The sequence below is a fragment of the Brienomyrus brachyistius genome, chromosome 14, assembly GCF_023856365.1.
Source record: "Brienomyrus brachyistius isolate T26 chromosome 14, BBRACH_0.4, whole genome shotgun sequence".
Taxonomy (NCBI): Eukaryota; Metazoa; Chordata; class Actinopteri; order Osteoglossiformes; family Mormyridae; genus Brienomyrus; species Brienomyrus brachyistius.
Window position 1 is genome coordinate 5031182 of NC_064546.1, and position 26199 is coordinate 5057380.

General features: G+C 48.4%; 1 protein-coding gene and 2 non-coding genes across 4 annotated transcripts in view; all 3 read right to left on the bottom strand.

The window, feature by feature from the left end:
• arid4a (AT rich interactive domain 4A (RBP1-like)) overlaps nucleotides 1–25478 on the bottom strand; it is a 33580-nt gene extending 8102 nt beyond the window's left edge. Inside the window, exons 1-22 of one of the 2 annotated variants that reach the window (XM_048974520.1) lie at nucleotides 25174–25478; nucleotides 24134–24194; nucleotides 23055–23165; nucleotides 20790–20855; nucleotides 20306–20396; nucleotides 17717–17796; nucleotides 17529–17623; nucleotides 17273–17405; nucleotides 16969–17048; nucleotides 16659–16735; nucleotides 16420–16571; nucleotides 14234–14306; nucleotides 12575–12669; nucleotides 10522–10619; nucleotides 10185–10440; nucleotides 9679–9944; nucleotides 6999–7181; nucleotides 4414–4498; nucleotides 4127–4325; nucleotides 2177–2239; nucleotides 526–1692; nucleotides 103–216 (exon numbers count right to left, since the gene is read on the bottom strand). In XM_048974520.1, coding sequence (XP_048830477.1) covers nucleotides 103–216; nucleotides 526–1692; nucleotides 2177–2239; nucleotides 4127–4325; nucleotides 4414–4498; nucleotides 6999–7181; nucleotides 9679–9944; nucleotides 10185–10440; nucleotides 10522–10619; nucleotides 12575–12669; nucleotides 14234–14306; nucleotides 16420–16571; nucleotides 16659–16735; nucleotides 16969–17048; nucleotides 17273–17405; nucleotides 17529–17623; nucleotides 17717–17796; nucleotides 20306–20396; nucleotides 20790–20855; nucleotides 23055–23165; nucleotides 24134–24139 — 3490 coding nt within the window. In that variant the 5' untranslated portion in view covers nucleotides 24140–24194; nucleotides 25174–25478. The remainder of the gene's footprint in view (nucleotides 1–102; nucleotides 217–525; nucleotides 1693–2176; nucleotides 2240–4126; nucleotides 4326–4413; nucleotides 4499–6998; nucleotides 7182–9678; nucleotides 9945–10184; nucleotides 10441–10521; nucleotides 10620–12574; nucleotides 12670–14233; nucleotides 14307–16419; nucleotides 16572–16658; nucleotides 16736–16968; nucleotides 17049–17272; nucleotides 17406–17528; nucleotides 17624–17716; nucleotides 17797–20305; nucleotides 20397–20789; nucleotides 20856–23054; nucleotides 23166–24133; nucleotides 24195–25173) is intronic. The other variant, XM_048974521.1, reaches the window with a different exon arrangement.
• Nucleotides 11271–11353, bottom strand: LOC125708179 (small nucleolar RNA SNORD53/SNORD92). Its single transcript, XR_007382438.1, has one exon. It is a non-coding gene; the product is annotated as a small nucleolar RNA SNORD53/SNORD92 (small nucleolar RNA).
• Nucleotides 14822–14904, bottom strand: LOC125708178 (small nucleolar RNA SNORD53/SNORD92). The gene has a single exon (XR_007382437.1). It is a non-coding gene; the product is annotated as a small nucleolar RNA SNORD53/SNORD92 (small nucleolar RNA).
• Nucleotides 25479–26199: the final 721 nt, after the last annotated feature.

Consider the following 26199-nt stretch of genomic DNA (forward strand, 5'->3'; position numbering starts at 1 on the left):
CTATACATGTACGAGATAACCTAATAGAACGCAAGAATTAAATGCAATAGCTTCTTTGGTCCCACTCTAATGAGCCCGAGCCCCCCACCCCAGAGCACCTACCAGCGCCATTCTTCTCTCCCTTGCCAGCAGTCCCCGAACCGCTGGAGCGCTTCTGGCCGCGCTTTTGCTTCTTCGATGACGAGCTGCCACTTCCGTCCATGGACCTCTTCTGGCCTGGAGGGAGAAGGGCCGTTAGCAGGCACACGCACAAGACTTTGCTGGGCTAGGAGCCAGCAGCCATCGAACAGGCAAACCCCCCTGGGTGTGAGACACCACTCACTCACAACTGAGGATCTACAGAAGTCCTGTACTACTCATAGCCAAAGTACAGCGGCATTATTAAGAATAAAGAGAAACTGAACGGTCAGTTCCCATTAAGCTTAACCACATAAGGCGGGCAGCGACGACTGCAAAAGGCCTGCGGGGTGTCGCACAGCGCCTACTGCAAAAGGCCTGCTGGGTGATGGTCAGCACAAGGCTTACCCCTGTCTTGCAGAGACGTGCTGGAGCTGCCGGAACCCTCGAAGCCGTTTGCTGCCTCGCTTTCACACAGGCCCTCCTGCGACTCCCCCGCCACGCTCTCCACCTCAATGGTGATGTCGCTCTCACTCTTAGTGCTGTGCGACTCGCTGGGGCTAGGCGTGGTGCTGGGGGAAGGGGCCAGAGGGGGCGCCGCCGAGGTCCCCGGGAGAGCGTGGAGCATGGCGGCAGCAGGGGTCCGGGGCTTCTCCTCGACCCGCACCGCCAGCAGCAGCTCCTCTCCGGTGGGTTTCTCCCTTTCGTCGGGGTCATCCAGGTCCACCTCATGACAAACCAGAGACTCTGGGCCTATCTGAGATATGAGCTCAGACTGGACGCCCAGAACCGCCTCCGCCAACGGGCATGGCCGCAACAGCTCCTCCCGCCCTGCCTCCATGCTGAGGGTAGGCATCCCGGGCCGAAGCTCTGGCTCCCCATCGCCTGCCGCTGCCAGGCGTTCCTCGGCCCTTGGCGGCGTCTCAAGTCTCCTGTCTGACTCGGCCTTAGGCTCCTCCCTCCTCTCCATACGCACCTTCTTCTCGGGTGTCCGCTGCTCTGGGGACTTCCGCTTGATGGGCCTCCTGTCCTCGGTGCAGATCTCCTCTGTGGCCGAGTCTGTGTCAGAGTCGGTGGGCCCCAGCGGGGGGAGGGGTAAAGGCCGTGGGCATTGTGGGCCATCGAGGACCACCTCAGACTGCCTCAGGCTCAGTAGGGCCACAGCCTCACCCTCCGTGTGGCTGGTGCAGATGGCCTGCTTCACAGGGGACGCTTCAGTCTCCTGCTCCTTACAGCGCCCCCTCCTGGCCTTGATGTGTGGAGACCGTTCCTCTTCCTGTGGTTCTAAGGCTTTCTCCAGATCTGGGAGTAAGGATGTCTCCTCTTCCTGCTCCTCGGGCTCCTTAATAACAGGGGCTACCTCCTGGAGGCAGGGCCTCTCTATCTGGGGCCCCTGGGGGCTGTCAGAGAGCTCCGGCTCAGGTAGGAAGTCAACAGTTAGGCATGGTGGTGCTTTGGGATCCTCGTCTTGGTCGTCCTGGGGGGTCAAGGGTGGGTCAGAGCTCCCCTGCCGCGTAAGCTTCTTCTCGGGGGAGCTCTCCGAGTCTGTGTCATCTGACGAGTTCCCCGACTCCTCTGTGGGGAGACAGAGGGATCGGTCTTTTCTCCAGCAAGTCAAAGTCACAGCAAACCTTAATAAGGCAGTTACTAATGGGTCAGCAATGAGCTCAGAGTACTACAGCATCACACGCATTTTAGAAGATGCTTCATGTAGCAGTCGGTTCACTACATTACTAATTTAAGGCAAATTATATAAAAAATTTTGTAATTACAGCAATGAATCCATCTGGATGTCAAATCCACCAGAGTAAATATAATGACACCATACTTAACCACGTGGTAAGGCCCTCCCAGTACATGGGTACTCAAAGGGCCAATCCAGATTAGCTACATGATGGAGCTTATTAACTTCTACATCTGCTACATAAAAGAATTTAAGTGAGGCTCATTAACAGAACGTCAAACCAAGTTTTGTGTATCTCCGGGTTCGGTGAATCAGGGTAAAGGCAGACAGACGCACAGAAAGACACGGGCAGATGCGAGAAATAAAAAGGCCCACCAATAGATCCTCTGTCGGAGTCGTACATGCCAGATGTTCGGCGAGTCCTTCGGCGTGGGGTTCCTGTCGGGAACACGGTGACAGGATGAGGGGGGCAGGGCGGGGGTGGGCGCAGGAGCGAGCTGGAACGGCAGCCAAGCACGGCGTCCTTGGCCTCCTGCTCACCTTCACGCCGCTAGAAATGTCACTTTCATTGCAACTAGACTGCAAAAAGCACCCCCCCTCCCCCTCCCACCCCCCAGAGCAGTGCAGATCCCATAAAGAACATGCGCCAACCTGAACAGCACTGCAGAGGACAATTAAGCTTAACGTTCTCAGATTTTGCGGGGGGGGGGGGGGTTCCACTCTAGATCATTTTTTTTGGTTTGCAAACCAAACATATTGAAATGCATGTACTAATGTTAATTACCCATCTACTCACTTATCCAGTAATGCTAACCTTACACATAAAAACACATAGAAACACATAAAATAAATTCATTAAAGTATGTACAGACGCTCCTCTACTTATGAATGAGTTGCGTTCCGAACGGCTGTTTATAACTTGAAGTGTTTGAAAGTCAACATCACTTTAAGGGCTTATGCAAGTACAAGAGGATGCTGGGGGCATGCTCGCTGCGCTGCTGCGCGGAACAGCAGACAGAAGACGTACTAGGTAGCATTGGCCTTGCGGACAGTAAACGGGAGCCTAATGAACACAATTTGGACTGGCAGTCCTCTACGTTCATATGTCTGAAAGTTCTTAAGTTGAAAGTTCGTAAGTAGAGGAGAGTCTGTATACAAGACTAATACATGACAGCAAAAGTGCTTTAACTTTTTTTTTTTTTAATTACAAATGTTCATTTGTACTTTTGATCAATAATCTGTGCACTTATGATTTCGGTTTACTATAAATAAAAACCTATAATAGATTAATACAATTGGCTATGTTGCTGCCTGTTGTACAAAAGGTATATTTGCAAAGTTTGCAAATTACAGTAGATTGGTGCATTCCAGGTTTCACAAATTCAAATCATTTGCACACAATCAAACTACAACCCTTTTCTGGAACCAATTTTTCCTCAAACCACGTCACTCTGCTTATTCAACAGTGCAGCCGACCCACTTATGGGCCACATGTTTGCTAAAATCCCTGCACTCGTGTCATGCCACAGTCTGTTGGCATATACAGCTTTTTCCCTTTTAAATGAAGTTAACCGATTAAAAATCAGCCCAAGTTCAAGATCCAGTCATTAAGTTGGGATCCACTGAGACAATTTACAAAGTAAGATGTACAGACAGCAGAGATGTTTTGCAGGCTGAAATTGTTGTTTCACATCGGTCTGTTTTTCTTGTAGTACTGCTGCAGCCTCTGAACATGCAGACACGATAGGTAGTGTCCGTCACTTGGCAAAGCATCTGCTAAATAACAGCAAATGTAAATGTACTGCTGTATCAATTGTTGAGATGGCTCTGAAATGTGTCGGGGATACAACTGCATACAGTCACAATAAATCATCATATTGCCCAGTTACTTTCAGCCATTTTACAATCCCAGCTGCAGTACTATGACCAAACTGAATATGTATCACTGTCACTCACACAAGCAGCATTACAAAGAAACTGACACAGTGAAATGAATTTTCATGAATTACCAAACTTATAAACTTGTTAAAAATGAGCCGCAAAAATATATAAACAGAGTGAGCTGCCCAGGATGCTGAAGCCCAGCACATCACCCGGTAACCAGAATATTTTTATCTCATCAGGCACTGGGATTAGTCAGCCCAAGAGGTGATGTAATCAACTGTACTGTGGCCAGAATTTGGGTAGGAGGCGGTTTGTCTACTTGGGAATCTCTGCCTTAACACTTAATTAAAAACACCCAGCACACAGAGACTGTGAAAGCCATTCAGCAATGAGAGACGCACATGCAGGCCCCTGGCCGGGGCCCCAGTGTGCTCCCCTTACCTTCGCCATTGGGGATGCTGTCCTGGCGGGGGGCTTTCCCAGAGGAGCGGCCATCGCTGCCGGGTGCTTTGGTGATGCCGCTGCCAGCACTGCGTGGCACGCTGGGAGGCGTGGACCGGAGTGGAGGGCGCCCTCGTTTGGCCCCCGGTTTGGGTAGCTTTTCCTCTTCCTTCTCCCCTTTTTCTGCCTCCTCCTTGCTCTGCAGGGAGCAGCAGTCAGCCTTAGAGCCTCACCCCCTGACCCGTGCCCCCCATGACAGCCCCCCCCCCAGCACGGCAAACGCTTACCTTCACCTTCCTCTTCTGCCTCCTTTTGTTCCCTGCTTTGTCCACAGGCCAGATTATGCGGTCGGCTTTGACCCACTCGTCATACCTGCAGGAGCAAACGGGTTTTACCACTCAAAGGACATCCAGTCTCATTCAGTTTCTCTCGCCTGCTCCAGCTTTTTCCAGATTATTCTGTACATTTCTGTGCAATTCAGACATTTCCCATGTTTACCGAATGACAAAGTACTGCAAACATGAGATGGGGGCAAACCGTTTGTGCAGCACATCTGGACTCTAACACACAACACTGGGCACAGCATGTGATGTCACTGTGGCTAGGCTCTCGCTAGCCAATCACCACGGGCGATTAACTTGTGAATGTGGCCGATTTACTTCTCAGCCATGTCGCCATACTGCCAAAAATCAAACTCACAATCCCGACCGTTTTGTTACAATAAACATGTCTCTGTGATACGCGGTTTACTTTTCAGACACATTCTAATCCCAGAAAATAACGGCGGCTCGTCTGCAAATGGGTCGAGTCTAAGAGTCGGCTTTTAAGAATGCCTGAGCAACGACAGCCCACTCGCGCACTGAGGAGATTTTTATTAAGGCGATATTTCAGTAGCCAAACTATTCAAAACTATACATCTGTCTCATTTCATAGGCAAACGGGTTACAGCTTTGGCAGTGAGAAGAACTAAAGAATAAAGAAACGTACCAATGGTGAAAAGTGACAAATTAATCCTCTGTATATATAAACATTTGACAAATAAAATCAAATCCTTGGGCATAAATAATCATATTCATTACTTTTATTCCATACGTTTGAGCTTTAAAAGCCTCTTAATGCTGAAGACCATGGCACCAGCACAACAAAAAACCCATCTGAACACAACAGGTCAGGAACTGGTTAATGACTGCCAGCGATTTCCAGCCCTTTTCAACCGCAAAGCATAAGGGATTCAGAAAGTATAGGACTGCTCACAATCCGATGTGCTTTGTGTCATTCCGAGCAGGTCAGCATTCTCTTAAGGTAAGACGCAGTAAGACGCAGCTCCATGATGGAGCACGTAGGGGCTTCGCTGAGAGAACAGGTTCAAAAAGCTTCAGTAAGTTTGTCTGGCCACGGGGGCTACCTCCAAGGAACTACAAATGGGACAGAGTTCCTGCGGTGGGAACACAACAAAACTGCCAGGTTCCTGAAAAAAAGGTTCCGGCGGTAGGAAAGCGCACCGTGCAGCCGCTACAAAGCGACTGAGCGTGCTTGAGGGTGATTGTGAGCCAAAGGTGCATAATATAAAACTTCAATCCATAAATTCTCGATGTGTTTCTAACTTGTTCGCGCTGTATGTGTTCTCCCTGGGATAATTAAGAACTAAAGGGTGACCTGGGGAAATGTGCGAGCAAGAAAAAACCGTGCACAAAAAAAACGCAGTTTAGCAAATGGCATGCTGTTGCCCGTCACATAGGGTGCTTTCCTACCACACTAAGTACGGTACTTTTGGTACTTTCACTTTTCCATCGACTTCCAGTCGAACACCAGTGCCAAACCAGCCGGGGTACTACCTTGGTACCTCGGGGGGCTTTCTTTGTCGATTGGTTATGCAAATAGCCTGCCTCCAACTGTGTTCAAGGTAGTGTTTGTATTGTGTCTCAAACTCAGAAAACAACAATAAAACGAAGAAACTGATTTGATTATAAGGACATATAGAACAAAAAAGATCTGGATGGCATGAAGACATTAAGTATTGTGTTGAATACTCTAATACAGCATGCATATAGCGTGCTGTCCTAGCGATGTGATTTTGTTGTAATAAATATTGGGGTGTTTATAAAACAAAAAAGGAGTTCATAAGTTTCTCACAAACCAGCTTTGAGTAATTTGGCAAGGATGAAAATGCTTACAATTGTCTCTGGGAATGTAGGCAGAGCTCATGCAAAAGCAACGGAGATAAACTGATTTTTAAACAAGTTATAAGAGGAATAATTAAATTTGCAAAAGTTTTTTTTCCTATTACAGTAACAGACTAAAAATACTTTAGTGAAACTTTAACCCCCGTGCTATAATCTCCGTACAGATTTGAAAGTAAGAAAAAGCCTTAATATAGCTGCCTAGCGATGTAAGAACTGTATGTGCCTGGCGATGTCATTCGGCGCTGGAAGCAGTGTTTACACACAAGGAACCAAACTTTTGAGAAAGTACCAAAACTTCGGTATCTGGTGTGGTGGAAAAACACCCACAGCATCACAGGCACATAAATGTAACCTTTCTGCATATGTAGAGCAGTCCCATTTCCAGCATGAGAATGATTTTGTGGCTAATGCATGTTACGTGTGGCTAAGGAAACGCCAGTAGTTAGCCACAGTGGCTTTTGAAAAGCCAGAGAACCCTGCTGCAGGGCCCCTGAGTACGGCCCTTAAGCCCAGGGGCCACAGGCACCGGGGGACCCTGCTCTCATTGGTACGTCACTTTGGATACAGTGCCTGCCATATACATGTAACAAACAGGACGGACGCCTGCCTGCTTTGGAATGAGAGTGTCACACGCAAACTTGTGGGTTGAGCTGCTTTCCCCCACACCCCTGCCTGCCCCCCCAGCTTACCTGACATTCCAGCCGTAGTAATGCACCAGGTACAACACCTCCCCGTCATCCATCTCCGTGTTCTTGATGTTGGCCTCATAAATCTTCTGTGTCTTGCCCCGGCCGTATTTGACCCTGACCTTGGTCCCGGTGAGCGAGTGCTCCGGATCCTCTTCGCAGTCTTCATCGGCCTCCCTCTCATCCCTGGGAAGGAGGGACAGGCTTGGTTCAGAAGGGGGTACCATTCAGAGGGGCGCGGTGCCTTCAGAGGGGCAAGCCCCCGCGCTGGCAGGGGGGAGAGCAGACAAGCAGCAGCAATGCGCCGGACGCAGCCGCCACTGGCTGCATCATGTCTGAATGAGCCTCTTCCTGACTCGACAATAATCCCAAAACAGGCAATTAAAACACGACACCAAATGCACAGAAAACTAGGACAATAAGGTCTACCCTGCTGAGAGCAGCCGCCATTTACCAAAACACAGCTCTGCGACGATTATTCATACAAATACAGATGGCAGCGTGTCCCATGCTGTAAGGACGCTGTACAAAGACCTGCCTCTTCTGTACGCCAACTGTGCATCTGCAGGGCTTAAAGTGCCCGCATGCCGGCCCACTCACCCGGCACAACACTCAACTTAACACTTAAACATTTAAGGGACCCGGCCCTCCTATCAAACAGCACTGCTAGCAGAGCAAATGTCACGTCTGCAGGCTGATTAGCAGCGGCAAGCTAGCGCTGCGAGCAAGTAAGAAGCCAAGCTCATTATGCACTGTGCTAATCATCTCTCCGAACAAAAGGGAGCAGCTTGTTTGTGAACTTTAAATATTAAAATGCACATGAGCCTGCAGTCCAGGTCCAACCTGATGGAGAATTGCAGGCTGAATTTAATGTGTCTGTGTAATTGCTGCTAATCACACAGATGAAATGAGACTTCAGTCATTATCCCTACAGTAAATGATGAGGGCATCCGCTTAACACCAGAACCGCCAGGAACTCCTTTAAACACCACCAGCGATGTTCGGCGTATCACACCTTTCGTTTCTCTTAATGGGCCATCACCGCTCACCCATCAAGAAAACAATGGGACAGTCAGTGATCCGCACAGCAGCGGTGATACTGTCACCCCGAAAAAAGCCATGGAAGCCATAATACAGTCATGTTTCTTTCATGTCTTAGTGCTCATTGACTATAGTATCGGTTTTGATAATCCCACAACAGTAATAAAAGTTGTAATATAAATACCAAAAGAACTGCTAATTGCTATTACAGCAGGATATGGGCAGTCTAACTACTATTGCGGAAAGACAAAATGCGACACGTAAAACAAATATGAGAAAAACAGTACATTTGTCAGAGTAACAACGCAAACGGAATGACAAGCCGCTTCAAACAAAAACAGCGCATTTTACTTTTCTTGTCAAATATAAGGCAAGGTTGCCAACTTCGGCCAGCTGACTGGAGTGAGATTTTCCAATTCGAGACAAGTCTGCACACCTATTTACATGTATGCAGCAATTTTAATACCTTGTAAAGAGTCTGTAGGGTTTGCAAACTACCACGACGCTTTTGATGCAGCTGATTTTAAGTTTCTAATGGAATAATACAGATTTGCTGTAAGATTTCCGGCGCGAGTGTGAAAGTCTGAAAATGTCATGCCAGATGCAAGAAAGTTGAAAACGTGCATTTTTTTGTTTCACCCAAGTTGATTTGTATAGAAAACATTATTTTTTACAATTGTTAAAAAGCAGAAACTTTGATGAACATGAAGTCAACTACGTTTATTTTTTCCCAACATTTTATATAATACATACTGTGTTTAAAAACTTTTCAACTTACAATTTCAGGACAGCACAGCCACTGCTGAGTCTTTTTGGTTGTGAGTGTTAGATTTGCTGCTGTTATGAACACTAACGTCACAGTGGCGCAAACAAAAGGGCTGCATACGCCAAAGTGCATCTTGCTGGGAGGTTAAGGCAGTTTGACGTTCATTGGCCTGGGACACGGTGGTTCCAATGTTAAACAGCACAAAGTCAGACAAACTGCACAATCACTGTGTCCCAAAGCATCAACGCAGCTGTGCCATCGGAAACCAGTGACGGGCACCTGAGCCGGGCACCAGACAAAAGAGGGAAATCCCGTTACAGGCTGATCGTTCTCGGCGTGCTGTGGGGGGGGGACACACTGGATGAAGATGCAAACCACTGCACTCTGCAGGCCCTCTGATATTTTCATAAGAGAACAGTCTGATGACACAGACTGATAATCAGTGTTGCTCCACACAAGCGCGTCAGCCCTCAAGGGCGGAATGGTAGCTAAAGCAGAGTCCGGCAGAGGCTGGTGGCAAGCCACTGGGGAGCAGAGCAGCAACGCAGGAAAGGGGTGTCACGCCCCACCTGCACCACCACCTGTAGGCAGCAAGAGGCAGGGTGCCGTTACCCTGGCAACTCCTCCTGCCTGGGCGGCTGGCGGTCTTGATAAGAAGCTCCAGTGACCACTGCGGCATCCAACTGCACTTCCTCTGACTGGGTTAACTGATCTAATTGCTTAATACAATTACATCTACGCAGTTCCCATGTAATACTGGTTATACAGGTGGCTGTGTACCTTAACACACCGGGGGGTGGCGCAGTGAGGTCAGACAGACAGAGCGCAGCACTGAGTACCCAGCACACGATCACGCCACAGCACGCATCAGCATACCTCTCTCTGGGACGCGGCCGATCAGCATCATCATCCTCGTCCTCCTGCTCCTCCTCGTCCGACTCCTTGTCGGACTCCTCCAGCCGCCGGCTCCGCCTCTCAGGCTTCATCCTTCTGGAAGGGGTGTCGTCGGCTGCCCTGTCCGTCGGCTCCCCGCAGTCCCCCAGCTCTTCGGGCTGCTCCTCGTCCTCCTCGACCTTCTCCTCATTGACAGGCTCCTTGTCCTCCAGCTTGACTGGGGTCACCGAGGCAGTCCTTCGCCTCCCCTGGGATGGAGCGGAGTGAGATGTCACTGCGCCGTGTCACACGAGCACAGACGCGGCCCGGCCTAACTTTACATGCGGTTTGCCCATTTCTCTCCTGACCGCCGGTGCAGTTACATGCACACAAGTGCGATGTCACCATACAGCAGCGCCTCACAGGGGGGCCATGGAGCCACCAGTGTCACCCGGCACACATGCTGCCCCACCCTCCCCGCATCCTGGCACCCCCCCAGCCCCTCTCACTCGGTGGGAGCGTGCCTCCTTGGCTTCTTCCTTGTCACTCTCACTGCCCGACGACGACTCAACCAGCAGGGGCTTCTCCTCCCTTGGCTCCGGCTCGGGATCCCTCTCCGGCACAATCCCCGCCTCTGGCTCCCCCTCGCCATCACCCAGCTCCACCTTGGCCTCCACCGGGGCGGCGGGGCGGGGGTCATTGTGGTGGATAGTCCGGAACTGGATGCAGGCGGAACGGCAGTACTCCTCAAAGCCATACAGGTACCTGGGGAGCAGGGGAGGGATCAGCTGGGAAGGAGACGCAAGGCCGGGGGAGGTGGTCATCACACCGTCAGTGCACACTTACTTCCTGTAAGCAGTCTTCACATTGTAGGAGGCTGCAGAGTTGAGGACAGGGATCCCAAGATCCATGTAGATCTGCTTCCACACTGCACCACTTTCAATCTGCAGACAGGCATCAGGACATGCACTTAATACTCAGAAACCTCATGACGTCACGTCAGTGCATGAACCATGCCATGACAACAAAGCTGCAGCCAATGAGAGTGCGAGATACAGGGTGAGGGGAAACCAGTTGTACATCATGGATACTAAAAATCCTGTCTCACAAAGCAAAAGGATGACAAGCAAATGGACATTTTATCCTGATATAACGCTGAAATAATCACGCATAATTCAGTGCTCATAACATCTAACAATCTAAAACAACTTCTGCTATAAGAGAGTAGAGCTGAAAGCAACTCACTTTATATTTGATGTTGCATGTGTTTAAAGAAATGTATTTTTTCTCAGATTCAGGACAGTTCCAGTTTTTCAGAACATTCTGCATTCACCCTAGACAGTTTGTATGGTGGCCCAGTACAGTTATCACAAGTCACATCTGAAGTGTTAGCCTGAGCAGAGTCCTCCCTGGATTCCCAGAGCAGGGGGGGGGGGGGGGCACAGCTAGTCATGCCCAGCCGACCCCAAGAGCACCAAATAATACCACTGTCACGTCTGTGCTATGGCCACACTCCCCTAACCACACCTTTAGTGTGTAACAGTACTTTAGCAGTTACGCCACCGCGGGCAGGCCAGCCAACAGCAGTTAAGGAGCCGATCAGATAGCCAAGAGAAGCGTGACATCACAGGCACTTCAGTCCAGTGTGCGAAACCATTCTCAGGTATCATCACATCACAGGCTCCTTCCTGCAGAAACCTAAACACTAAGCTGGTATCCCGGGGGCAGGCAAGACTCTCTGTGATGGCCTGCAGAGTTGTGATGATGCAATCTATTCTACTCGATAAAGATTTAATCTATTAGCTTGGGGAGTCAGACACAAAACACAGACCTCACTGCAATGTGACTCTTCAGCAGCTAGATACTCTGCTGGCATCGCTGTTGTGTAACGCAGGACAGTCACGCCTCACCGACGGTTTGCACTGTTAGCCAAATGTTGCACCAGCTAAAAACACTAATAGGGCAGTTTTGAGATGGGCTACTCTTATTTTCTCCAAGGTCCAAATTTCATCAGAGACACAGCCACGGTCCTTGTAGGCAGGTCCCACCAACTGGAAAGAGGGGGCAGGTTGGATCATGTCGTCTGGATCGTATTGTGTTCCTAACCTCTGGGTTACAGGATGTTGGGGGGGGGGGGGGGGTTTACTGTGTTCAGCATATAAACAGCCTAAAAATGTGCTGAACTGTGGATGAAGAATGTACCTTGCCAAGTTCACACTACACAACTTTATCCCATATTGTCTGCTTGCCGACAGTTTTTGGAGACTGCTGACAAAAGCCCAGGATCAGAGGCAAATCGGTGTTCATTCAGCTCAGCAATTGAGTTCCAATTTGCCCAACTGCGAATTCTTCATAGACATGACATGTCAGACTCACAAATGCGACGCAGACAACGATCAGATATCTAACAGTCTAAATATCAGGATCTGTCGGCAGCTTCAAATCCTGCAGTGGGCAAAGCGTTGTGATCCAGTTACAACTGGCATTAAACACACAAGGTTACACCAAAAATCCTGTTTTGTGCATCGCGTCATTTCCCTGTGTCACTTCTCATGTGTGTTTTCATGACAAAGTGTAGTTCGGAGGCCAGAAAGATTCTTCTTGGTGAAAGATCTTTTAGTGTATGATCCCCCCCCCCCCCCCCAAGTCGCTGATCAATCATGTAACGAGCAAACCATGTCAATTTCAAGATTCCTGATTACAAGATTGTTGTGTAGCGTGAACAATACCGCAATCTGACGACACTGAAAGTCATGTACAGTAAACTTCGCATTATGCTTACAAACCTGAATGAATCAAAATGGAAAATGTGAATTGTCACACAAACTTGACAAAAACAGCTGACATGGTGTGAATGTATCATGTCAGTGTGACCGATCACTCTGTGGGGGAGACTCACGCTGTCACAGCCGCCTTGGTGGTAAACCAGCCTGAAGAGCTTGAAAAGGTTCAGATCCTTGTAACCCAGAACGGGGGGCTTGTTAATTGGTGTCCCTGCGGGGGATGGGCAGAGGGGAATCACACAGAATGGGCACATTGGAGTCAGTTTGCATCTGCAGTTGTGGTCATGTTTATATACTTACGCAATAGACAGGCATGTCATGCTAGTACTGAGCATTCAATAATTTACACAACTTTTTTGGTGGCAGAATTGTGACAGGGTCAAAATTATACATACAAGGTCAAAAATACACATACAGCTACTAAGATTATTCATTTAGTGGTGCTCAAAGCTCCAAAATATCTTTCAACTTGGTCCCCAGACCTAACTGCCTGTTAGAGATTCAGATTTCCTACAGCCGGCAGCTTCTCTGTGCCACCATAAAGAGGGCTCGTTTGAGTTCACTGCACGGACCAACACACATCACAATGTGAAAGCTCAAGGAGCTGCGTGCTGACGTGAGAAGAGGATCACGCTTATGCAGGACAGAAACACAAGTACAAGTTATTTGGAGCTGTAGTCTCTTTGCTAAGGTCTGAAGACCCAAACTGTCACCTTGAGCTGAGAGAAAGCTGGCCTGGGTGGACAGACGCAATCCAAGAGCCACCAAGAAACAGGTTTGCCATGGACTGAAAGCTGCTCGAACACCAGAGACACTGCCCAGTCAAGCAAGTGTCACGTTGCCATAGGGAGAGAGGCTGCCGTCCAAGAAAAAAAAGAGCCAACTCCAAAAGCTAGCCCGTAAAATTGTGGGTGATCACAGACAAAGGGAAAGTCTTCTGGGGGAATATCTTCAGATGAGACAAAGACAGCCGTTTGGCCACAATGACCAGAGGTACGTCTGGAGGAGATGGTGAGCCATTAAACCCCAAGATCACTGTAACAAGTGTCAAGCATGGTATATCCATAGTACCATGCTCTGAGGCCGTTTGCTGCCAGTGGAATTCATGCACTACACAAAGCAGACAAAATAGGAGAATTACCTCAGAATTCAATACAACCTCAAATCATCAGCCAGAAGGCAGAAACTTGGACACAAATGACCCAAACTTGGACAAACACCCTAAATACACATCACCATTAAGCGTTTGGAATACCATACCAAGTCCTACCGTCAACCCTACAGAAAGAACGTGGATTGAGCTTCAAAGTCAGGTCAGTGCAGGAAACCAACGAATTTGGTTGAACTCAAGCAATTCTGCCAACGAGAGCGAATGTCCAAGTCAAATATCCGAGTGGAACTCTCAGAAGTTTATTAATGGGTACCAAAAGCATCTGATCGAGGTGAAACGTGCCAAGGGACATTTAACCAAATATTACACCTGCTGCACGTACACTATTGACCCAGTATGAATAATTTTGACCATGCTGGTTTCAGAAATCCCACAAATTCAAATTTGTGCACTACATTTGTGATCTTTTGTTGTAATAAAGATGTATGGTGTACAATCATTACATACCACAAAAAAGTTGTGGAAATCACTGAAGGTACAATACCGCTATGGCATGGCAATACATACATACATACATACATGACTTATTTGAAAAAACAAAAAGTGCTCCGAATAGTTCCATCCTCCTTAAGCAGGGTATTGAAGATCGGGGATTACGCCTCACCTCTGTCCTCCATGAACTTGTAAAGCTGCTGCAGGAAGTGGTCCCGCTCCTCAGGATCTGGCTCCTCTTCTGGCTGCAGGAGTATCACACACACACACATTTATATACATATCTGTGTGGGAACTCTCCGTTTCCATGGGGAAAAACTCAACAATGACAACCTTAACCCCTACCCAGCCCTAACCTTAAGTAACCAAACACAATACAAGACCTTTTTGTATTTTTAGTTTTCTGACTGCAGAGTTAGATTTTTATAGTGTTTATTTTCCCTTGTGGGGACCGAAAAGGTGGTTCCTGCAATGTCAAAATAAGGTTCACATTGTATTTGATTCCCACAATGCAACATATGCATGACCCACACATACAGTGCGCAGTGTGACAGGGAGCACACCAGCTCGCCAGGCGAAGTCGCTCCCCCAGCGATACTTCTGGGGTTTGGCAGTCCAACAGAACCCTGCCATACACTCCAGCTTCTCCTTTACTTTATTGTCCTCAGGCAAAACAAAACGCGGCACGCAGACATTAGGGCTCGCTCCCTGTTTGGGAATGCTAAGCCACGCCAGAGAGCAGGCTGGCCGCAGCCAGGAGCTGATCAGATAGCCAAGAGAAGTATGACATCACAGGCACTTCAGTCCAGTGTGCGAAACCATTCTCAGGCATCATCACATCAACCCATGTTAAGGCTCCTTCCTGCAGAAATCCAAATACTAAACAAATATCCCTGGGGCGGGGGGACTGGGCTCCCTGCTCACATCAGCATTTTACCACTAGCAAAGCTGTCAGCATAATATCATGGTTATGTCCATGAGGCCTCCAGGACTAATTATAGACTATGAATACATAAGAACTGCACAGACATTCACCTCAACTCCAATACAGGGATGTAAAATAGTCTCTCGTGGGAGTACGGCGCAACTAATTCAGCTGAAGATAGTATTTTACTTAAAAGCAAGAGGAAATCCTGATGCAAAGCATGTGTAATGAGTTCAGGGAAAAAAGGGCCAGTAAGGAGAATGTGATACGTGCAACAAAGCTAAAGCAAAGCTGCCGTTTTCTTCTGGACCATTAATTAAGCAGAACACATGTCATTCCTGACCTACAAACTACAAACATCTAAAGAGGCAGGGATGCTTTAGTTTGTAAACATACAGGGATGTGAAATTAGAACCAGTTTAAAACGAATGAATTCATCAAAAAAAAAAAAAACATCAGAACCCCAGCCCCCCAAAAAGTTCTGAATGTCACAACAATCTGTGCTCTGGAGAGCCCAGTGTCATTTGCTGGTTAGCAAAACGCCCGCATCTGAGAGAATCCAGCAGAACCATATAAAGAAAAACCCAAACTAAACACAGCTGACTTCTAGATCAGAGCTTCACAAAGTGAGTTTAAGAAAAAATTCAGGAACTAAGCAGAGACCATTTGTGTGGTACAGCACAGAGGGAAACATGAGGACAGGGATCAGGCTGTGCCGCCTCCCCCCCCCCCCCCACCGGGCACCGAGCCAGACTCCACAGCCCACACTCAATGAGAGGAAGCTGGGGGTTGCTATGGGGACGACGTCACAAGCCACTCTGCTGGCCATTGGCTTCGATTCTGGAAGCAGGAAGAATGATCTCCATTGTTGTTCTCGGAAGCTGGGGCTTTTCCCTGCACGCTAATGCGCCCCATTGGGCTCGACCACAAGACGCGAGTAGGACACGCTCAGAAGCCATCAAAGGACGAGGCCTTCTGAAAGGGATTCGCGCTGCACGTGCAGATGCACTCCAGCAAATTTGCCCTGGTCAGAACTGCACGAGAGAGTATAAAAATCGAAAGTGCCGACAGCACGCACAGAACCCTTCAGGAACCATGCAGGAGAACATCTGTGAGCTCCAAGTAAAAGATGCATTTAAATTTTAATGCAGTAGCCTAGTGGACACAGGGCCACCTTTTAAAATCAAGATACCATCAACATTCCCTGAAGTTACCCAGTCAATCACCCATTAAGAAACACACACCAGTGTCATGCATAGCAGCGAAAGACAAATCATAAAACAGAAGTGTTTTTCTTAGCAGTATTTCCCCAACAAAGTAGGATAAACTGGATCTTTCATCAATAACATCTGCGCCTAATCCACAGTTAAAAAAAAATTAATAATCAACACTAATCCACTTTGACCACCCTGTGGAAAAACAGCCTGTCCTACCTCTACCTCCTCCACTTTTTCATCTTCCTCACTGTCCTTTTCCTCCCCATCCTCGTCGTCACTGCTGGACGACTCCAAAATCTCGCTCATGTCCATCTTCCAGCTTGCAGGTATGGTCTTGGTTTTCAGGAAAAGCACAGCTTCATCAAATCCTGGGAGAGGGAGAGCCAGAGCCGGGCAGGTCAGGCGCTGTTCCGGACGAAGCCAGAGGTCAAAGGATGCCCCACACGAAAACTTGCCTTTTTTGCTAGAGAACTCCAACTTGGAGATGTTGTCTGTGGTCAGTACGCGGATTTCTTTTCTTGCTACTGTGTAGCTGAAAAGAGGAAGTAGAAAAAATTTTATTAAATAAGCAAAGCTCCTCCCCCCATCCTCCAGCAAAGCAAAACAATGTTCCTGATCAGTCGCCGAGCATCAGCAAACAGACGCCTCTTTAGGCTGTTAACTTTGACAAGCTGAAAAAGGCTCGACTCGGCACGCTAGAGAAACCGTCAATGACAGAATGCAGGGGCTCTGTCACCCCATGACCAACTCAGAGGGGAAACTCACAATTTGGAGTCTGCAAAGGAGCGCACCAAACATTGGTCCTTTCTGACTGTCAGGTCGTCATTGCAGCTGGGTGATATCACCTACGCAAAACGGGGAAAAAGTCAGTTATAAACCAATACCCAGCAATGCAGCGATGTAGTTTTCCCATTCCTTCCACATAAAACACGGGAACGTTCCAAATTTATTGCATCTTTTTCTAGCCATTAAACACACAAAAAAGCGATTTAACTACAAATGTACCCATACAGAAGCACGACATGAAGGCAGGTCATCTGATTTTTCCAGAAGGGCAGAGCAAACTGACCAGGCCGAGGTACCATGCCGTCCGCTCCGCGCCTGCCTGCACGCAGGCCACCTTCCCCAGCAGGTCGTCGTTTAGCCGCCGCCTGTCCTCATCCTCCTCTTCGCTGGATGAAGACTCTCTCTCATCCTCAGCGCTGGGGGGCAACGTTAAGAAAGTAGTGCATCAGGCTGGTTTCACACACTGCACCTAGCAAGTACTTCCACGGGCGGAAACGAGGGTGGGGGGGGGGGTTCTGGGGGTGGGGTGCAACACTCACATGGGCAGTGAGGACCTCCTCCCACGGTTTGTCTTCTTCCCAATAACAGGAGTGCCAAAGTGCTCTGGGTTGGTGAGGGGGAGCTGGTCCAAAGTCTGAGGTGGGGGGGTGAGGGTGGGGGGGTTAATATGCACCTGCAGGTCCTCACAGAGTAGTCATGTGCATAGAGCATGTACGGCGCTCGATACCTCGCTCTCGGCAAAATGCCTCTCGCCCTTCAGGCACAGCGATGTCCGCCGCAGCGTCTTCTCGTCGCCATCATCGAACACTGAGTGCAGAGAAAGAATAATTGGGGGGGGGGTTTAAACACTGGGCCGAGCTGGGGCCGGGACTGCTCGGCCTTTAACAGCAGCCATGGGCGCCCAGCGAAATGGCAAAACGCAGAAGGCAAACGAGCTTATCGCGGTTCACAGTGGATAACTGGGCGCACTGTGTATGCTGCAGCCAGAAGCGTGTCTTTGGCAGCAGAGAGTGCCTTTGCAAGCCGAACTGTGCGGTGGCTAAAAAGGAGGGGGGGGGGCTCTCTGCAGCCTGTCATGAGCACGACCACAAGGAGGGGAAGTTGATCTTATGAGATGCCTTTTACAGAAAGTCCAGCTACCTCCACTTATCAGAGGGGGGGGTCTAGAGCAGAGCCATGTATGAAGGAGGGACACGTCAAAGTCAGTGTTAAGGTTTCTCAATAAATACCTTCACAGAATGCAAGTACCGACACTTCACATCAGAAGTGGGAGGGTGACACGCAGTCTGGGAGTAAATGGGGTGTCCTGTGCCACAACAACCCACAACCCTGTCAGCTTTTAGGGAAGCACAACTTACTATCCTTACATCGGGAGACGTGGGTGTTTCATGCACTGATCAGCACTGAAGTCAGAGGACGCAGAAAATCAGCAGAGAGAGACTCTCCGGGGTCATGCAAAGGCATATGTGAGCTGGCTGTCATTTAACCAAGATATTAACTTATGACCTTACATAGAGGAAAACCACCTCATGTTAGACAGGGGCTGCAATATGCAAGCATACATGTACAGCAGGGAGTAAATAAGTCACCCATTATGAAAGCAAACAGATAATGAGCAGAGTAAATAATGATTGCACTGCCATAGTAGCAGCCTGCAGTGAGACTGGCCTCCCAGACAGAGATGAAGATCAAGGCGGAGGAGCTCTGTCTCTGTAAAAATGCCTTTCCTGCCACACTATTACAATGTAGATTTTGCATCCTCTAGCAACCTTTTGTGGAGGAGTGCAAACAAACCCTAAGTGGAAGGATAGCTGCCTGTTTGACCCGTTTTAACAGGACCAGCCACATCACAGGGGAGCCGAGAGCCTTTGCTCAGCATCCCCACCTTTCTGCTGCACTTGTCTGACAGAAGCATGAGGTTTGACTGAATTTGCCTGTAAAATCTCCCCTGCACAAGACTTCTCCCATTTTCTTAAAACAGGAGAAGATCAGTTACAGGAGATGCCGGGACCCATGACCCGGACACACCAGGCCAGAACCGTCCAAAACCAGAAAACGGCAGCTGGCTACAGAGCCAAAGTAACTCGGGGTGAAGAGAGAGCAGCAGTTAAAGTTTCATTAATAGAGACACGTTGCTAGCGTCCAAGCTATCTGCTGACCTTTCATCCCCTGCACACGTCTGTTTGATGTCATGCAGGACGGATCCCTGGAGTCTGAAGGGATGGAGACTCTCTCTGGTTTTGTTATAAAAGCAGTTCACGTCACAAAGCAGTTCTTACAATCTGTACTATTTCTGCCCCAAAAACACCAATTATTCAATTAGTACCAGGAGCAGGAAACATGTAGAATTCAGGGCACTCTCCTTCCAATCTAACCCTAACTCAAACTGCCTGCTACCTTCTTGAGTGCGCATGAGAGCCGCAACCACACACCCATTTCTCGCTCGCCTTTGTCTTCTCTTACTCCCCCTTGTATTAAATACTGCCTGCTGCAATCCACCGTTGTCCCAGCCTCCTAAAAATAGACGACTGCTGCTAGATGCCTCGCTGGCCCGTCTGCGCCACGTGCATTCCAGCTCACGGCGAGCTCCGCGCATCCATCGGCCGAGCTGGACGGCCAGCAGGGTGCAATGTACCTCCCCCCAGCACTCACATTCCCAATTCAGCATCCAAGTGTGAAGAAACACCAGTCAGGCCCATCCACTACCGCAGCCGCCCAATGGCCCACTGCAGACGGGCTGGGCCAGACCCCGGGGGGCAGAATTCTTTTTTGGCCACAGGAGGCCATAAATGCGCAAATGTACAAGTATAAAGCTGGTGTTCAGGGCTGACAGCAGGGGCCACAAACAGTGTGGGTAAAAAGCATGTGACCTGAGAAGCTATAGGAAAAGAGCCCCCCCCCACCAATCGCACCCCAGCCACGTCCTCTGAAGCAAACTTCCTGAATATGCCCAACAGCCAATGTGAAACGGCATCACTTGCAGCAGAGGCCGTATCCAGACCATTCCTGCCATTACTTACTGCCGTCACAGAAATACACCAGCGTGCTAGCATGTCCATCACCAGACAAACTTTTAATCAGCAAACATCTAAACGTCAACTATAACCAGAGCCAACTATAACTATCAACCACATCAGGATAAAAAATAACCTAAAGTCATGCAGATAACCTGCAATTAAAGCATCTAATACTCTGTCATTCTGTTTGGGGATTTGTTTTCACAGAAGCAAGCTGCTAGCATAATTGCTGCTGGATTCAGAACTAATAGCAACACTGTGCTTGTGAAAAGCGTCACGTTAACCGGAAGGTGGCTTACCCACGGTGTACCAGCTGGCGTCCGTGAGCTTGCTAATGACCCCCTCGCTTAGCCCACCTTCTGGGTTCTTCACCTCCACCGTGGAGCCGACCTGCAGAGAAGGAGAGGCCTACCTGTGAGCATAACCTGGAGAAACGGGGAGTGATGCCCCGCCTCCCAAAAGTTCATACAAATCACTCCGGTTCTTCTGTGATAACACACAAGTGATGCCCAGAGACTATGAAAAGCCCAGATTCCATAAATACCTCTGGATTTACTCTGTTGAGTAAACAAAATATGAGCTACATTTGACTTCAGGAAAAAAACAGTAACATGTCAATGAAGACAAAAGATTACAGGCCTCAAAACGGGACAAAATGATCCATCACGTCAAACCATCAATATACAGACCAAGTAAAGAGAAACATCAGGGCCCCGTAGTTGATTGTCAAGCTGTCGGCACGTTTAATGAAGTCTGAAAGTTATAGTTAAGTATTGCTCTTACCCTGAGGGGTCCTTTAACCTGATCGTCCTGGACGATGTGCGAGGTGCTGTCTCCCTTAAGCACCACCTTAAAGGAAAAAGAGGAAGAAAAGGCGGGGGGGGGGGCTCAGTCAAGGTGAATTAATGTGGTTGCGTAACACACAGGCCCTGCACTTACTGATAAGCTTGCAGAGCGCTTCTACATGAAGTCACAGCTACTCAGAGCAGTCTGGGAGCCCCCGGAAGATCATCACAGCCCCCCTGGCAGGCTATCCAGCCCATCACATGGTCACGGCTTGCTCTATGTCGTCGTCACGCAGAAGCCCACCCACTTAGAGCTACGAGAACTCCCGCTGTCAGACACGGCAACATGCGGCTCGTCCCCACCCAACAATGGCCCCCCAAAGTGCGCTATAACAGACTTCAGCTTTCTGCCTAATGATGACTGACATGACGGCACCTGTCAATCCGACAGGGATTGGAAGAGAGCAGTGAGGAGCGTAAAGGCTTGTTTCGATAAAGCTCGCGAGACAGACATCTACGTGAACAAAAAAAGCAGAGCCAGGTCGCTCTGAACCACGGATGGCAGGGCGATACAGAGCGGACACCACCCACAGGAGCAGGTGTGTGTGCTGGCTCTGCACAGGGCTCCGGCAGAGTGACCTGCACACTTCAAGACAACTGTGACAATGTCACATCACCAGAGAGAATGCTGTCGCAGGGACTAGGTTGGCCTACAGGGGTGCAGCTGCAACACACTGGACTGTGCCACAGACAAGAATCCAAGAGATATCAATATAAAGCAACTGTGAGACAGTACAGTGACTGAGGACCATGTAAACGGTGCTCTGAAAGCAGCCAACTCCTCACACACTGCACAGAAATTAACGCTGTAAGGGGGAGGAGTTACAGAAAGCACCTACTGGGGTGGGATTCTCATGTGGCGCCGCATGGCACCACCGACGCCTCGAGAACGTATCTGCCGGGGATTCAGCAGCTTCCGACACCGCAGTCGCCTGACGCTGCTGGCGTGACCGGCCCAGAGACGAGTCCTTACATGAAGAGCATCACAGGAACACACGAGAAGCGGGGGGGCAGGTTTCCCTCCGCTGCACAGATCCCGTGTGAAACCGGACCAAACGGGCATACAAGCCACCGGAAGACAGCAGTATCTGCTTTCAACATGCTCTTTCCTATACTCTGTGACTAAAAAGAATTCTTTAAGTGCAAGAGGCAGAGAAAACTCAAGAAATTAACTCACAACCACAGGCAATACAAACATGGCTGCTTTTCAGAATATATTCACCATCAGAATATAAAAATTTCAGTTTCAGATAAAATGCTGTCACCTCAAAAATCAAACAATGCTTCACAATATCACCTACTGTCACACTGCTTGAATCGTAGTTCACTTATTCCTGGCATTCTAGTATTTTTAGAAATGGCTAAAAATACATCCTGTTCACTAGCTACAGCTTACAATGCTACTTTTCATTAACCAGAGCCCCCCCTTAAAATGGCCAAGGACACGAACATTCAACATCTGGGCATCTGTTCCAATCAAAAAGTGAGCTTGCATCATCCAAGACAATCACACTTCAAAAATGATGCTGCTTGCGAAGACTTATCCTGTTCAAACTGCAATGTCATATCAATGTGGAAGGAATCTTAACATGCAGTACATTGCTTGACAAGGCGGGCTGAAGGTAAGACAGTCATATACCCACATCTCAGGGTAGGGGGTGCAAAGACTGTCTCAGGACATAAGACAACAGCAGAACTGTAAGCTTCAGCTTAAGGAAGGCTGATAATGCAGTAAAAGTAATTTAGTAAAACTTTCAACAGCCAGGTTTAAAAAAAGCAAACAACTTTAAGATCACAGACATCACCAAAAGCTACAGAAGTTAACATTGTGCTAAAGTACCTGTCCCTGAATTACACGTTACTTTATGGAAAGTTGGTCACCAGTACGTCGCCCACCAAAAGGGAACCAATGAGTAGCTCGCGGAACCCATTTCCAGAAATAGGACCGATTACGTTGTTAATAACTTATTTATTTTGCTTATAGACCAATACACTGGGGTAGTACCAGAAGTTTCAAGTGTGTGTCTGACGACAAGAATGATGAGCGACAAAGTTTACTTCCTTGGTCGACAATCACGTAACAAACATGCTGCTGACCAGATTATTTTTTGTACAGAAGTAGCTCTCAGTGTACATGAGGTTGGAGACCCCTGCACCAGCAGGATACGGCCTGCTAGTTTTGTGACGTATGAGAGATTCCCACCTTCACTTTGACCATCCTCTTCACATTCTTGATTTTTGCCTCACAGAAGGCACCCCGGTACTTAGCACTGACGTCTGTCCCCACTGTCAAATAGGCAGGCTCATCCGCTGCCTGAAACAGCAAGGAAAGGCAACCATTTAAAAAAAAGAGGAGGAGAAACCAACCTCCAATAAATACTTTGCACTGCAAAGTAACTGACAAGTTTCTAATGTACTCAACATGCCACAAATTCAGAAAAAGAAAAAAAGCACAGAGTGACCATAAGCTGCAGGGAGCGACAACACAAGATACATTCCTGTTACACACCACTGCAACTGAAAATGTAATTCTTAATTTCAAACATTGCAAAATTTGTGTTGCATTTTTGGAAGCGGTTATCAACAGCTATTACCCAAAAGCAGGAAATATTCATACTCCCATCTCAAAATTATCAAAGGCAGGTGGGACAGCAGCCAACTGACAGGCACATGACAAGGTTAAGAGTGATGCAGCATTCAGTGAACCGTAGTGTACAAGGTAGACTGGGATCTTAAACTGCTGCACCCTAATGAGGAGGTCAGATACCCCACATAAGGTTCCGTTCCTTCAATAGGGGCCATTTGGAAACATTGTTGTAAGGTGGGGAGAGGTGAAAGCCTGATCTACAGTTCTGTCGGTTATCACGTTTATGCTTTGGCCTGGCTGGTATTAAAGACCTAAAAGTTACCAAATACATAAACAAATGTCATCAGTGCTATATCTTTAAGCAAAAGCACTGGGACTTGGAGCGGTCGTCATGCAGACACAAAGACGACGCGCCAGCTTTACCGAGCGGGGTCGGCTCCCCTGGCGATAAGCAAAGCTCTCACACATTTTCTGCAGTTACGAGCAAGCAGATCTGGTTGCTGTTTATAAAATAGCAGCGGTACGCTGTGTCTGGAACTAGAGGGACATGCTAAACCGCACGCTGTGATCGCGGGGCAGAAGGACACGTGTGCGGCTAACTGGCTAGCCATCAGGGCTATGAGAGCTAGCTGCCGGGCGACGACAGGCCGGTGGGGAGGCGTCGCCTGCATCTCCCGCAAGGTAAAGTCACTTACCTTCATCGTGGAGGCTATTTGAGGGATTCCAGGTCGAATGGTTTATGACTGCTGAAAAAAACTGGGGAGACAGAAAAGGGGGGTATGAGATATATCGAAAACACGAAATTTTTATTCAACTGCACGTAATCGATATAAAAAGATAAAAGGCATGCTGGATACTTCAACGCATTCTTCTGCAGCTCGGCTGAACTCCCCCTTACTCGGTAGATTAACAAAAAAAGAAATGCTTCACCAAGCAATCCCAGTCAGTTTTCCGCGAAACTGTTTTTATTATGCCATTTTAAAATGCGGGGAAAGGGACATTTTTGTGTGACGGTGTTTGGCATGCAGCTGCGGGGGGCTAAGAGATACCAGGAGGGCTGCGAGGCGCTCCTTCCCGCTTCGCTCCCCGATCCCGACCGTGTCACGTCGCCATCATTGCGCCCTCGGCGTCGCACCGTGTCAATAGCAGGCTAAAGCGCAGCCCGCCTAGCAAACACGCACACGGCGCCCGGGGCAGGCGAGGAGGGGCGCCGCGTCTCCCCGACGCCGAAAAGTTTCTGCGAAACGGTCTAATAACGCCGCCGCGGAGAAAAGATCGGGCGGTCTCGGTGAGAGGGGGGTGGGGGAGGAGTGGGAACGGAAGAACTGTAGCTAAGCTACCAAGTTAGCCAGCTAACTAGCTCACCGAGTATCCCTCGCTGTGGCGATTTAAAACGCCGAGCTGCTCCCATAGCTGGCCGAGCTCTGCTCCCAGCTCCGTTTCCGCTGGAAACGCGCCGACTGACGGACTCACCGTAAAGTAACTGGCGCGAATTCATTATTTATTAAAGTGATCTACAAAAGGCGCATTTCGCCGCAAAAACAAGCCGACTGGCCCCTGCCATTCAATTCCTCACCCATCTCTTTCCTTCCCTTCCCTTCAAAAACTACAAAGCGCACAACTAACCACCGGCCGTCACCCCGCCAAAGTACAGACCGATGACACACTGAATCGTCTTTACTAACGAATGTTGACGGTTACCTGTTTTTTGTGAAATATCTGCAGCTATACTTACATACAGCGACGAGACTATTCTCCACTTGCCAGGTTTGCAAAGCAATAAACGAAATAACAAGCTGTTGAGCCGAAGCAGTGTTTCTCGAAACCCAATTGGCTGCGGCAGCAGTAGTGAATGTGGTTAAGAGTTAGGATTGGTTGTCAAATATCGTAATTTCTATAGGCTCTACATATTTCCATCATCTGATTGGCTCATATAAAAGCGGCGCTATGAAGGGTGTATGTTTATTGGGTTTCCCCGTATATCTTCTTTACAATAAGGCATTCCGTCTTCAAAATGCGATTGGTCTTCCTTCATCCGGTGTTGGGCTCCGTTTTCCAGCCATTGGCTAAACAAATTCAGAGCTTGCCCTTCTGAATTTAGCCATTGGCTAAATTTAATACATTGAGACCGAAGCGGCTATCTGGAGTGTCGTTATGCGCAAGTGCAAATTTGCGAAAGCATGTATGGAGAATCATACTGCGCATGTCTTGCTGATGATCTCCTTTCGCCATTTTGTTAGTGATTATTTTCCATTTCGGGGCAGAGGTAAAGAGAAAGAAGGGCGCATTATTAAAGGTGGGTTAACGTCGATTCTTAATATTCTTCTACATAGTCTTGTTCAGTATTTCGGAGGTTTTACACAAAGGACGTAGATTAACGTGATCTGTGGCGCTTCGTAGTACACAATAGTATGAAAAAGAAATTGTTATAAAAAGGTCAAATGAAGGCTGTCTAGAGAGCAATGGCGTCTCTTCTAATTCTTCACAACGTCACAGTTGTTTCGACGGCGACGTAACCGGAAGCAGATGGGGGCGTGGAAAAAATAAACAGCCTTACTGTAGGAAACGTGATTGAAGTTACTGCGAGTCAGCTGCTTAGCACGGCCTCTTGGGTTTCTTAAGAAAAGAAACTAACTTACGACGTAGGAACAAACGTAATGGTGCTTAAAAACCCCATTGCTTCTGTTATGCCATATACATGTTGTATGCCGATTTGAGATGTTACACAACGACAATCATAAATAACGTCAAATGACATTGT